Raw genomic sequence first — 13,603 nt, 5'->3', positions numbered from 1 at the left:
GTAAAAAAAGCATGAAAATTACATAAGTGAAATCATTATGGTTGAGTTTCATTTTCAATTTCAAAATGTGTAGAAATAAACGGGACATCGTTGATACTTTAAAGGAAAACAAGTGAATAATCAAAACGTTGCTATTTTTTATGAATCTTCGCGGCCGTTTGAGTCGAGATTTCTGAGTTTATGAGGTGCACTTGAACGGAGCCAGTTCACAGCAAAACTCATCTCATGACACTTCCCAGATTGAGCGGGTCTAAATCAAACTCCTTAATTTCATTTATTTACAGAGACCCAACATTTCCCACATGAGCAAGCACTTGATGACAGCGCCAAAAAAACCCTGCCTTTTCAGGGTTCCCATGGGTCCTGGAAAATCCTGGAAAATCTGGAAAACAGTTAACCAGTTTTCAAGTCATGGAAAATGAGAGAAAAAGCAGAATGTCCTGGAACATTATTTAAACTCCCCCAAACTGCACAATACAGTCTGGTATTAGCAGTTTACTCTATTGGATTATAAAAACGTAGATTTTTCTTAAAATTAAAGCAGAGTTGTTCGTTTTAAGAGTCTTATTCTTTCTTTAATATATCTCCTGTTGCTCCTGATGAAAACAAAACTCCCAGCAGCCCTTGGTTTCTGGTGTTCAGGCAGCCGTGGATGATACACTGTGATTCACAAGAGAAACAGGCATTGGGGCTATACATTTATTAATTGAGGAAAATATAAGTGTAAAGACACGCTCCCTGTCTGTTGCACCAGCTAGATCGTCACTGAAAATGATATCTAGAAGAGAGCGGGAACCCTGTTTTTAACAGGCAGAAACCTCCGAGCAGAGCCGGACTCAATGGTGGGCGGACATCTGCCTCAACCACTGCCATCTAATTTATGTCTTCCAATAAAATCTGGAAGCTGCGCAGCTAATTTAATCTACTCTGTCGGTTAATATCTAATTAATTAAATCTTAACCAATAAACCAGAGGAAATCCCTCTGAAGACTGACACTGAGGAGGAATTTGAAACATGCAGTTAAACTTAAAAACAAATACTGATACCGTCTTCTTCTCTCTCTAAAGTCTATCCAGGAAGTCGGCGGCTACGTTCTGATCGCCATGAACGAGGCCGCCACCTTCCCATTGGTCAATCTGAGGCTGATCCGAGGTCAGAACCTGTACGACGGTCAGTTCGCTCTGCTGGTGATGTCGAACTACAACAGGAACGTCTCGTCTCCAACTATCAACTACACCAGCGGGCTGAGACAGCTGCAGCTCAGCAGTCTGACTGGTACACACACACACACACACACACACACACACACACACACACACACACACACACACACACACACACACACACACACACACACACACACACACACACAGCACCATCCTGCTGAGAAAGCTTGGTGACAGTGTTGGTTTGAGGTGACATACGAGTGACAGCTCAACAATCATTATTGAACCCAGACTTTCAACGCTGGACTTGATGCATTAATGATTTCTGAATTCCTCGTTGACAAGAAGAAGATCTGCTGCGTTCCCTTCAGATTGTCTCTTGTTTATTTTTTAACCCACTATTTAAGGCTCATTGTTTTCTGCTTCACTTCGCTTTATAAGCCGAGGAGTGTCACTGATGTTGCCTCACTCATCGCGCTGGCAGCGAGTCCTGCGGGCGGGGTCGACACACCATTATAAGCCTTCTGTCAACACCAGATTGTGCCCTGGCAGCAGGAAATAGACCGCACCCATACGAGCTTTGTCTGATGACGTAGATGTTTTACTGTAGATGAATCCTGAAAGCTGTCAGGGTGAAACCAGAAGCATTAACTGGACTTAAAGTCTGAGAGAAGATGAGTCTTTTGTTTCTGAAGCTCTACATGTGTCCAAACTTGACTTGTGGTTTTGATAATGTATGAAGTCATTTGGTTTAAGTGCAGAGAAGAAATACTGACAGATCATAACACACAGGTGTTTTTATTATAAATTGATTAGATTTATTAAAAATGACGTTAGGTTTCTTTCGTCGTGCACACTGACAGGTTCGATCTTCCAGTGCGTCGTGAAGCTGAGTGAAGAAAAAATCAAACCAAAAATGTTTTGCAGCTGCATCATCATATTGAATGAAAATATTCCAGATGTTTTAACCCAAATTCAGCAGGAAAAATATCTCAGAAATGTAAACGATAATATCTGTTTCATCACATTCAGGTCAGGATCCTTTAAAGTGAAAATTTACTTAACTTGTAGTGGCTGGCAGCCACAACACGGCTGTAATGTGATCCTCTGGGGCAACTCAAGTTTTTAAATCACAAAGATCGAGACCATCCACAGTCAAAGACGCACCAGACACACATCAAACCGGGACTGGGACTGCAGCGACATCTTGATGAGAGCCATCGTGGATGGATGCTGGCAGCAGTTCAAGCCATTATTAGACCAGTTGTTGCACGTTTATGATATTAATTTGATCAAATATATATTTGTCGCAGCATGTACGTAGCGAGCTGCCTGTTAACAACATCACTCACTGTTGGTGAGTCGGATGCAGATCCAGACCTCCTGGAGGAATAAACACCTGATCTGATCCGGAGCTGTTTACAGACGGGAGGAGAGCTCAGAGTTACTTTTTAACTTTTGGGATTAAAAGGTGGATTTATCTTCACTCCTGCTTATCAACGTGACTGCAGCAGTGATCCACGGAGGTCACGTAGCGTTTTCTCTCATTTCCTGACTCTCCGGGAGGTAGCGACAGGCGACCAAATGAAACACACGCTACCTTGAGGAAACTTGTGGATTTCTCTGGTTTGAACATTGTTGGAAACATTTGTGATAAAGTAAGAACACAACTCAACAACAACAAGAACAAAGGTCGAGTCGTTTTTACACATTTTCGTTCCGAATTCTTTCATATTTTCTTTAAATTTTAGGATGTGGACCTTCATAAACTCCATCACTTTATTATTCATGATGTGTCTCCATCTTCATCTCCTCACAGAGATCCTGAAAGGAGGGGTAAAGATGACCTACAATCCTTTGCTGTGTCACATTGAGACCATCCAGTGGTGGGACATCCTGGACAAAACCAGCAATCCCAGCATGCTTGTCAAGATGGACAACTTCACACGTAACTGTATGTGGAAAAATTATGACGTTTACTCCTGAACTTTAGTTTTTGATCTGCAGAGTTTAACTGAATATCAATGTGTGTGTGTTTCCAGGTGAGAAGTGTGACCCGGGTTGTGTGAACGGGTCTTGTTGGGCACCAGGACCGGATCACTGCCAGAGATGTAAACACACACTCTGAATCTTTTGTGCTACTTTTTACCTAATGTTTCCTTTCAAGCATTTAGATTATTCTGTACCAACTCACCTACAGGCTCATGTCATGGATTTTAAATTAATGGGACTTTGTAAAAACAGTCTGTACTCCAGAATTTGCATCACAAATGTGCAAATGGCCTAAAGAAACAAACAAAACTGTGTCGTGATGAGCTGTACTTCCAAAAATATAATGAAATGTCTCTCTGTGTCTCTGTAGTCACCAAGCTGCAGTGTGCCGAGCAGTGCAGCGGAAGGTGTCGAGGTCCAAAACCCATCGACTGCTGTAATGAACACTGTGCTGCAGGCTGCACTGGACCTCGAGCCACTGACTGCCTGGTCAGTGTCTCCATGTGTTGCTCTTAAAGTGTGTTAGTCGTTACAATTTACACGTAGTGACAAATATCTGAGAAGAAGAAGAGACTTACCATTATCAGTCGTAAGAGCCTGCGTAAGTCCCACACCAGCAAATCCCGTACGGAGACGGTTACATTTCAGTCAAGGCAGGTCTCACGTCAAGCAAGCCAAGACATCTAGGTCCAGAAGATAGAGACAAGTAAAGTCTCAAGTTAAGGCAGGTACAAATCAAGATAACCAAACTCAAAGCAGGTACACTGGAAAAAAAGCAACATAAAAAACGAATGAATACAAGGAGCCCTCGTCTCATCTCCTCATTAAGAGAGTTTAACTTTGTTGATTATTTAAATCTCCTGACACGCCGACAGAACCGGTCAGAATCTAACGTTAACTCATGTTCTGTGTTTTTTTACACATCAAAAGGTCAAACACACAGTTTAGAGTCATACGGTGAGATAGTTTGGAGTAAAGCAGCTGTCCTGATAAATCCTGAGCTCCATCAGAGTCTAAAAGCAGCTAAAGTGTAAATCTGTTTACTCTGGAGATTTGGCCCATACTACCAGCCCGAAGCATCAGTTTGACAAGTTGGGAATGAGACTTAACAATGAGGTATCCTACAAATTGGACCTTTTTAAGTAAAAAATCTGCCAATGGAACAGGGTATAATTTGTTTTTTAAGATTTTTAAGAAATAATCTGATGATTTCTCACTGAAATGTTACTTGTTAGATGATTGTGTCTTAAATGAAGTATAAAGTGATATTTTGACCAAATATCAGATAAACATGATAGTAAGATTTTCACACTTTTGCAGTGCTGTCCAAATTGTTTGAATCTGGTTTGGACCAAATTATTTCACATACTTTATAATGGTCATGCATTCAGCCTCCGATTTCTTAAAAAATGAATTTCCAGACTAACTGTACATTTTGTCTGTGGCTTATTTATGCTTCACTACCTCGTATAGATGAAGACACTCTGCTTCTTCCTATCTGCTTCTTCTCCAGGCCTGCAGGCAGTTTAACGATGATGGAACCTGTAAAGACGCTTGTCCTCGTCCGACCATCTACGACCAAAAAACCCACCAGGAGGTCAACAACCCCAAGGCCAAGTTCGCTTTCGGAGCGACCTGCGTCAAGGCCTGCCCACGTACGATTTTAATCAACCCAGTGATTAGTTCTGGATATGTAAAGTCAAATAATGACACCATCAAGTCCTGTCAGTGTCCCCTACAGGCTGCAGTGTTTATTGCAGACAAAATATGAAAGAGGTGGACAGACAACGTGACATTTTGAAGATTTGTCTGAAGAATTTGTGACAGTTAAAGGAAATCTTCAACGTTTTTCCTCATCAGCTGTGTGAAGTCACTAGAGTCAGCGTCGGTTAAAGACTGCAGGTTTGAAGCTTAAAACAAATCTGTTGGTGAGGAGTTAAAGCTGATTAATGTATGCAGTCTACACAGTAACCTATGCTGTTGTGGGCATTGCTACCATGTCTGCGTTGCTGGTGGTGGTGCTACAGCGGGTTGACAGCTGTACTTTCCCCAGTAAACACACCGACCTCTTCTGCACGCAGCCGTGTCTCTGGGCTAGACAGTGTCCACAGGACGTTACTTTGTTTCAGCAAGGCAGCGATCGCCACCGAGCTGCTTGGGGAGGGCATGATGTCTGATGGATACATTGAACATCGGGTATAAGCCGAGAAGAGCAGCGGTGTGTTTAATGGGGAGACTACAGGTCACAACTCCTGTGTTAGCTGAGCACCAAAGGAGAATCTGGGAATATGACGCTATCAAACGGACCAATCACAGAGCTGCACGTCAGGCTAATTGTAGGGCTGTAGAAAGAAGTGAGCTGACCAGACCTCTGTGGCTGCTCCTCATGTCTGCTGTAGGATACAGTGTGAGGAAGAAGGATGTGTGCAACAAGAAGATAAAACCAATTTTGATCCTTTCTTTAAAAAAATAAATAAAATAAAACTGTGAAGTATTTTCTGACCTTTAGGTAGAAATTAACAAAATTCTACTTTCTCTGTGTTCGGATGTAGATAACTATGTGGTGACAGGTGGATCATGTGTTCGCACCTGCAGCGCTGGATCGTACGAGGTGGAGGACAACGGAGTCCAACGCTGCAAACCCTGTGAAGGACCCTGTCCTAAAGGTAGAGAGACCTGTAGAAAGACAGATACAGAGAGAGAGAGTCCTGAAACCAAACAGAAAACCTGACGGAGTCTTTCTCTTCTCCAGCCTGTGACGGAGTCGGGGTCGGCACTCTGACCAACACCCTGGCCGTCAACGCTTCCAACATCGAATCCTTCAGGAACTGCACTAAGATCAACGGGGACGTCTCCCTCATCCAGACCACCTTCATCGGGTGAGATACTCATCACTGCCTCGCTGCGAGGTGCTCACAGAGTCATTCAGTTTGAGAGATTTTAAACTTGTTTCACTGCCACTTGTTTTCCTCTTAGAGCTCCACTGAGTATTTCCTCAGTGCTTCCACTCGTTCAGGTTCATCCTGCAGTCTGAACATATATTTTATTTTCCTGATCTGCAATGAAGGAAACTCTGTTCTCTATGACAGCAACACTGAAGCTCTCTTTCATCGGCTCTTTCAGGGACGCACACTATAAAATCCCGCCCATGGACCCGGCTAAACTGGAGTACTTCAGGACAGTGAAGGAAATCACAGGTAGGTCAAAGGTCATCAGTGCTTCTCTTTACACTGAAATATTTTGTGGCTTTTGTTGATATTTGACTCGTGACTCCAGGTTTCCTGCTGATCCAGTCGTGGCCGGAGAACATGACGTCTCTGTCAGTGTTTGAGAACCTGCAGATCATCAGAGGAAGAACAACACGATCGTGAGTCAGCTGATTATTAAAATGAATATCTAATATTTTATATTTCTCGCTGGTGGATTATAAATCTGCTGTTTGTTTTGCATGTTGCATTTCATCCTCGGCCAAGTTACAAGTTACTTTTCATAGAGATGAACTGAAGCTAATGGCGGCAGAAAAAAGAGAAGTCAACGTTTGAAAAAAGTCAAACTGAGCTGTTAGTTGTCAGTGCTGTGTCGTGATGACACGATACAGCACTTATCATGACCTGGATGGCCGAGAACCTTCATCAACACTGAGCTGTTGGCAACAGAAAGAGCTTAGAGGTCCATTTACAAACGTTCTGACCCGGTTTGTGTTTGTCTGTGTCTCATATTAAATCTCTCCCCTCCAGTCAGCACAGTTTGGCGGTGGTGAGGGCGAAGCACCTCCGCTGGCTCGGCCTGCGCTCTCTGAAGGAGGTGAGCGCCGGCCGGGTGATGCTGAGGGACAACTCTCAGCTGTGCTACGCCCGACCCGACCAGTGGCACCGCCTCTTCAGATCCAAAGACCAGACCATCTCCGTACGCAACAACGCCCCCCCTGAAGACTGCGGTGGGTGTCTGGATGTGTTCAGGTTCATTTGAAGAGTGAAGTCATGAAATAATAATAATAATCCTCTCGTCTCGTTCACGCAGAGCAACAGAATCGGACCTGTGACGCAGAGTGTACAGATGACGGCTGCTGGGGTCCAGGTCCAAACATGTGTGTCTCCTGTCGACATTTCAACCGCAGGGGGCGCTGTGTGTCGCTCTGTCACCTGCTGCAGGGGTGAGACGGGGGTGAGGTCTCCTGTGACCTCATGACTTATTATCCTCTCTGAATGGTGACAGCAGCAGCATCAACGAGCTTTATCAATCTCTCTTCAGCTTGTTCAGTCTTACTTCATCTTTACCACTTTTACACCAAAATCAGTGTGTGTGCAAGTTTCTTAAACGTGGATAAACCAGCGAAAACTAGGTGACTGATTCCTTGTGTGTCAAGTTCGTAATCGTGAATGTGCCGGAAAATCAGGGAGCAGTAGAGAGCAGCAGATCATTAACCTCATCAGAATACACATCGATTTTTCCGGAGCTGATGATGGAAGTAGTGAGGAGTGAGACATCTCGCTTCTTTCTCATCTCTGTTGAGAGTTGCACATGCTCAGAGCGGATCAGGCAGCTGACTGTTACAGTGGCTCGTTACACTCTGCATAATGAGTACTCTTACTTTTGTAACTCTAAGTACACTGACGCTAACTTTTTGGTACTTTTTCAAATGTTTATCGTTGTTCATGATTGTGATGAACTCTGCTGATGTTTCTCTGCAGCGAGCCCAGAGAGGTGGAGGTGAACAGCAGCTGTGTGGAGTGTCACCCAGAGTGTCTGCTGAAGACCGGGAGCCCGACCTGCCTCGGACCGGTCAGTCCAGCTCTCGTACAGATCTTAATATGAGCAGGATCAGTTTCTATCTCATTTTTTTGATTGATTGATTGATTCTCACATTAACCTACGACCGGTTATGAATTGTATGTGTCATGTTATTAAATGCAGAAATTGCTAAAAACAAAATATTGAAAATATGTTTTTGTAGATACATCGCTTGTTTTTTTTTTTACAAATATTGGAACATTTTAGAAACATGAGAACAGATGAGGATGAGTTGAATTCACAGATAACTTGGTATGAATTCGTCCCTCGTCTCCACCTTCAGGGTCCAGACCAGTGTTCCCAGTGCGCCCATCATAAAGACGGTCCCCACTGCGTGCCCCGCTGCCCTCACGGTGTTCCTGGTGACGGCGACACGCTGATCTGGAAATACGCTGACAAGACAGGCCAGTGTCAGTCCTGCCACCAGAACTGCACCCAGGGGTGAGACACGGTCCCGACTCGTTACTCGGAGCTGACGGACGACTCTGATTTAAACAAATAAAGAAAAGTGACTCCGAGCTGAATGTGAGTGTTTGTGTCTCTGTGTCTGCAGGTGTTCAGGTCCTGGACTGTCCGGATGCACCGGGTAAAACTACAACTTCAGCTTTAACTCACAACCACTCGGCATTACGTTCACAGCTTGTTGCAGTTTGTGTTCAGTAAACCTGCATGTTGTCTCAAATCCTTTCTGTCAGCAGATCTGATTTTATCACATGAAAGTTTATGACTGAGGATCAGAATACTAAAATAAACATCAAGTTAGACGTTCACCTGCAGCCAGTCTCTATTTCTATGCAGCAGATTCACGAGGAACATCACAGGACACGCACATGTTTTCACTTCATGTCAGAAGCATTTTCAGCAAGCGTGTCTTTCCATTGACTTCACCTCTAAAGTTCACTTCACGTTCTGTCTGTACACAGAGTTTAAGTCCAGTATTAGTGTGTTTAATTTAAAATTAGAATGGGAGTCAATAGAAATGAAGATATCTTGGAATGATAACAGCAGTTGAGGGGCAGTTGTCCCACAGCAAGTTATCATACCAACATTGAATGTGAGTCAATGTGAATTTCATCTTTGAATTTTAAAGAAATGTTATTTCAGTCTCTTGTCCTACATGCTACATTTCAGTAGTCTAACTGAGCATGCTAAGTTTAGATGGAAGATAATGGTAAATCAATCTTCGCGCGCTAAATCTAAATGGAAGTGGATGAGAATTTCATCTTTGCATAGTAAACACAAAATGGGAGTCAATAGGAATTTTGACTTTAAATTTTAAATAAATGTTATTTGAGTCTCTTCCCCGACGTGCTACATGGTCCAACTGAGCCTGCTAAGTGTTGAATGTGAGTCAATGGGAATTTCATTGTTGCATATTAAATTGAAGTCAATAGGAATGCTAATTCTCTTCCCCTACATGCAACATTTCCAACTGAGCATGCTTAGTTTCAATGGAAGACAATGGTAAATCAATCTTCGCATGCTAAATCTCTGATGGAGTTAAAAAGAATTCAAATTCATTGCACCAAATCTGAATGGGAGTCAATGGAAATGTGACCAGAGCATGCTAAATTGTATCTGTGTTCAACCACGCTAGAAATGAATGGATGTATATGGAAATTATAACTTAATGTGATGGACGACTATGAAGACAAATTTAAATGGGAGTCTATGAGAAATTAAACTTCCTGCGTTCTGTACGTCCTCACAGTGCTGCCACCCACTCCACGATGGCGGTGGCCGTGGTCGGTGGGCTCCTGATCGCTGTCATCGTGTCATTGGTGATCTTTGTGTTGCTGCGGCGACGACGAATCAGGAGGAAGAGGACGCTGCGGCGCATTCTGCAGGAGAGAGAGGTGAGAGCGAGAAAACTGTGATGATGAAACATAAAAAACAACTCGAGGACGAGATGTCGCGTGTTGACCTCAGGACTAAGACTAAATATAAGATTACTATCAGAATTTAAACTGCAAAGTGCACAAAAATACAAGCTGGACTGCACAATCACAATCCTGTTACATGTGATGTTATCGGAGGATTTAAATAAAGTTTTTGCTGTAGCTGGTGGAGCCGCTGACTCCGAGCGGTGAAGCTCCGAACCAGGCGCTGCTGAGGATCCTGAAGGAGACGGAGTTCAAGAAGATCCGGGTGCTCGGCTCCGGAGCCTTCGGGACCGTCTACAAGGTGAAACACACAAGATGTCACTGTTACTGAACACACTGCCTCGCCGGCGGCTGTAGGGACTGAACTCAGAAACATCAGCATCTAATGATTGTTGTTATTTACATATTGAATGTGATGGATGTCATCAGGGCCTCTGGATCCCTGAGGGAGAGGACGTGAGGATCCCAGTGGCCATCAAAGTTCTCAGAGAGGCCACGTCACCGAAAGCCAACAAAGAAATCCTGGATGTGAGACTCGTCTTCATCTTCTTACGTTTCTTCTGTCTCCTGTCCCTCGTCCTTCATCTGCTGTCGTAGTCGGGTCATTCTGCACAAACGTCCACTATAAAGGACAGAACGTCTGAAAACTCCCTTTTCTAACATTTTAACAACATTTTAACAACATAGTTACAATGAAGTCATGAATGAGCACCAGGCTCCGTACCTTAAGGCTCGTCTTGAAGTTATTTCGGGGACGTCCTTCATTGTGGACCTACGTTACAGGACATGTTTTAAGGCTAACTCGTATACGTGTGTGTGTAGGAGGCGTACGTGATGGCCAGCGTGGATCACCCTCACGTGTGTCGTCTGCTGGGGATCTGCCTGACGTCGTCGGTCCAGCTGGTGACTCAGCTGATGCAGTACGGCTGCCTGCTGGACTACGTCCGCCACCACAAGGACCACATCGGAGCTCAGTGGCTGCTCAACTGGTGCGTCCAGATCGCCAAGGTGAGCTCAGACTGTAAATCTTTCTTCGTGTTCGTCCTAGATCTCGTACAAAGCAGCAGCTCATGTCTCAGTTTACTTTCGTCTCAGAAGAAAATCTCCCTCCTCGCTCTCTGCCCGAGGCGTCCGCTGCCTGCAGCTCACTGTAAGCCTGCTGAGGCCTATTAGCCTGAACACAGCAGGAAACACTGTGTGTGTGTGTGTGTGTGTGTGTGTGTGTGTGTGTGTGTGTGTGTGTGTGTGTGTGTGTGTGTGTGAGGCAGAGTTAATCTATCCAGTCTCTGTTTTAAGTCTCATTTGGATTTTTAAGTGCTGGGAAAATCACCCCCAACAAGGTCATGAGCTCAGTGTAAAACCTTTGTGTTGATCTGCAGCATTAAGCTGCAGAAACCCTCAAACACACACGAACACACCTTCCCAAGGCTTCAGGGTTCAGGAGGAGGGGTGTCGGGCCGCTTCTGTAATTTTCCCAAACTGTCTGAAAATGTGCTCTATTATCTCCATTTTCCTCTTTATGACAGCGTGACAAAATTATTGCTTCTGTAAAAACATCTTTTTCATGTAATTATAGACGTCTGATACACCTTCAGACTCAGAGACCTGTGTGTGTGTGTGTGTGTGTGTGTGTGTGTGTGTGTGTGTGTGTGTGTGTGTGTGTGTGTGTGTGTGTCCAGGGGATGAACTACCTGGAGGAGCATCACCTGGTGCATCGAGACCTGGCGGCGAGGAACGTCCTGGTGAAAACTCCGAACCACGTCAAGATCACAGACTTCGGCCTGGCCAAGCTGCTGACGGCTGACGAGAAGGAGTACCACGCTGACGGAGGAAAGGTCAGAGGTTTATTCTCAGTCTGATTCGTCAGCTGCTGCCAGAATAGAAGATCTTGTTTTATGTCTGGATAAGTGATGAATGAGCTCCAGTGCTAACAGTTTCCCCCTGCTTCCAGTCTTTGTGCTAAGCTAGGCTAAACATGCTCAGAAATGATAATATCTATCTTGACGTCCTTCTGACGATGTACTGATGATTAAAAATCAGTCGTTTAAAATCACGTTGTTCATCGTCTGCAGAAGTCAGATGAAGTTTGTCCCTCTCCGCTCTCTGTAGGTTCCCATTAAGTGGATGGCGTTGGAGTCGATCCTGCAGTGGACTTACACACATCAGAGTGACGTCTGGAGCTACGGTGAGTCGGCCTCTGGCTCTGCAGGTCCCATTGGTTTAATACACCTGCAGTCAGACCTGCGCTCGCTGTGTCCAGAGCTGCTGGAGGTATATTAATGTGTCTCAACGTCAAGACGACACCAACGACGACACCAGCACTGTATCTTTATTAGAAACATGAGCATCAGACTTTGTTCAGCGTGTCAGGAACTCAAATTTAGATATTTTTGAGACCCTTTCATAAAAAAATGTAACCGAATGTCTGAACAGTATCTGTAGGTAAGTGTAAAGTCAAGTATTATTATCCTGGTGATTACAGCGAGTGCAGCAATATAAAGTAAATGATGCTGAGTGGAAGTTTGAAGCTGTGAAACGTCCCAGAAGAGTTTGACTCATTTACACAAAAAGACATTAAAAGAAGGATCTGTGACAGTTGAGACCTCACACACTCAAATGTAAGACTCATGACTTTAATATTTATACAACTTCAAACATTTTAAGACTTTAGGACCCTCAGACATCCTGTTAATGTTGAGCTTCAGAACAACTATTGCTGCTTTTGTCCAGATGGTTAAACATCGTTACATTTAATTACTGAAGCAGCCAAACTTCAGGACCGCTGCTCCTCTGTTCGTCCTCTTTCGGACTCGGTTCTAGCGGGTCGCTGTCTCTGCTCTGCAGGTGTGACGGTGTGGGAGCTGATGACGTTCGGCTCCAAACCCTACGAAGGCATCCCGGCCAGCGAGATCTCGTCGGTGCTGGAGAGAGGAGACCGGCTGCCCCAGCCTCCGATCTGCACCATCGACGTCTACATGATCATGGTCAAATGTAAGAGCGAGGACACGACGAGAGTTGAGCTGAATGCTGAACGTGTCGATGTGGAGCACGTTCACGCTGAGGTGACTTCCTGTCTGTCTCTCTCCAGGTTGGATGATCGACCCGTCCAGTCGTCCCAAGTTCAGAGAGCTGATATTAGAGTTCTCAAAAATGGCCAGAGATCCGTCCAGATACCTGGTCATACAGGTACAAGAGTGTGTGTGTGTGTGTGTGTGTGTGTGTGTGTGTGTGTGTGTGTGTGACAGTTTTAAGGTCAAACTCCAGTTTCCAAACAGTAAATGTGACCTGACCTCCGTCCTGTCTCAGGGTGACCTCCCCAGTCCGACAGACAGCAGGTTTTACTCTCGCCTGCTGAGCTCAGGCGACATGGACGACGTGGTCGACGCCGACGAATACCTGCAGCCGTACAAAGGAATGGGTAACCATGACAACAGTCCCTGCAGCGCCACGGTACACAACCTCTCTTACGATTCGATCAAAACTTTTCAGCGCTGGATTTTTTTTACCACATTTGCTGTTTTGTTTTATCTCAGAACGGTCGACCAGTCAGAGAGAACAGCATCGCTCTGCGCTACATCACCGATCCCACCCACAACTCGCTGGATAAAGACGACTTCACCGTCCACGGTACACACCAAACACTCACTGAATGTATTGGATCGTAAAACTGTTTATACACCAACAAATAACACAATAGTAAAAACACAATAAAATACAAAATTAATACATGAATGTAACTTTAGAAACTGAACAGGTGCTCTGTGACGGAG

General features: G+C 44.5%; 1 protein-coding gene across 1 annotated transcript in view; it reads left to right on the top strand.

Moving 5' to 3' along the window:
- LOC311249178 (melanoma receptor tyrosine-protein kinase-like) overlaps positions 1 to 13,603 on the top strand; it is a 33,442-nt gene that overhangs the window by 17,599 nt on the left and 2,240 nt on the right. Inside the window, exons 3-26 of the mRNA XM_084340009.1 lie at positions 1,069 to 1,276; positions 2,987 to 3,121; positions 3,210 to 3,278; positions 3,530 to 3,648; positions 4,673 to 4,814; positions 5,712 to 5,825; positions 5,912 to 6,038; positions 6,283 to 6,356; positions 6,436 to 6,526; positions 6,897 to 7,096; positions 7,180 to 7,312; positions 7,851 to 7,941; positions 8,234 to 8,391; positions 8,504 to 8,536; positions 9,662 to 9,806; positions 10,012 to 10,134; positions 10,263 to 10,361; positions 10,656 to 10,841; positions 11,513 to 11,668; positions 11,943 to 12,018; positions 12,678 to 12,824; positions 12,922 to 13,019; positions 13,140 to 13,283; positions 13,367 to 13,460. Coding sequence (XP_084196135.1) covers positions 1,069 to 1,276; positions 2,987 to 3,121; positions 3,210 to 3,278; positions 3,530 to 3,648; positions 4,673 to 4,814; positions 5,712 to 5,825; positions 5,912 to 6,038; positions 6,283 to 6,356; positions 6,436 to 6,526; positions 6,897 to 7,096; positions 7,180 to 7,312; positions 7,851 to 7,941; positions 8,234 to 8,391; positions 8,504 to 8,536; positions 9,662 to 9,806; positions 10,012 to 10,134; positions 10,263 to 10,361; positions 10,656 to 10,841; positions 11,513 to 11,668; positions 11,943 to 12,018; positions 12,678 to 12,824; positions 12,922 to 13,019; positions 13,140 to 13,283; positions 13,367 to 13,460 — 2,962 coding nt within the window. The remainder of the gene's footprint in view (positions 1 to 1,068; positions 1,277 to 2,986; positions 3,122 to 3,209; positions 3,279 to 3,529; positions 3,649 to 4,672; positions 4,815 to 5,711; positions 5,826 to 5,911; positions 6,039 to 6,282; positions 6,357 to 6,435; positions 6,527 to 6,896; positions 7,097 to 7,179; positions 7,313 to 7,850; positions 7,942 to 8,233; positions 8,392 to 8,503; positions 8,537 to 9,661; positions 9,807 to 10,011; positions 10,135 to 10,262; positions 10,362 to 10,655; positions 10,842 to 11,512; positions 11,669 to 11,942; positions 12,019 to 12,677; positions 12,825 to 12,921; positions 13,020 to 13,139; positions 13,284 to 13,366; positions 13,461 to 13,603) is intronic.

Source organism: Pagrus pagrus (genome assembly GCF_965226575.1).
Source record: "Pagrus pagrus genome assembly, chromosome: 20".
In the NCBI taxonomy this organism is placed as follows: Eukaryota; Metazoa; Chordata; class Actinopteri; order Spariformes; family Sparidae; genus Pagrus; species Pagrus pagrus.
The sequence above is the reverse complement of the archived record's forward strand: the minus strand, read 5'-3'. Positions and strand labels throughout refer to the sequence as shown.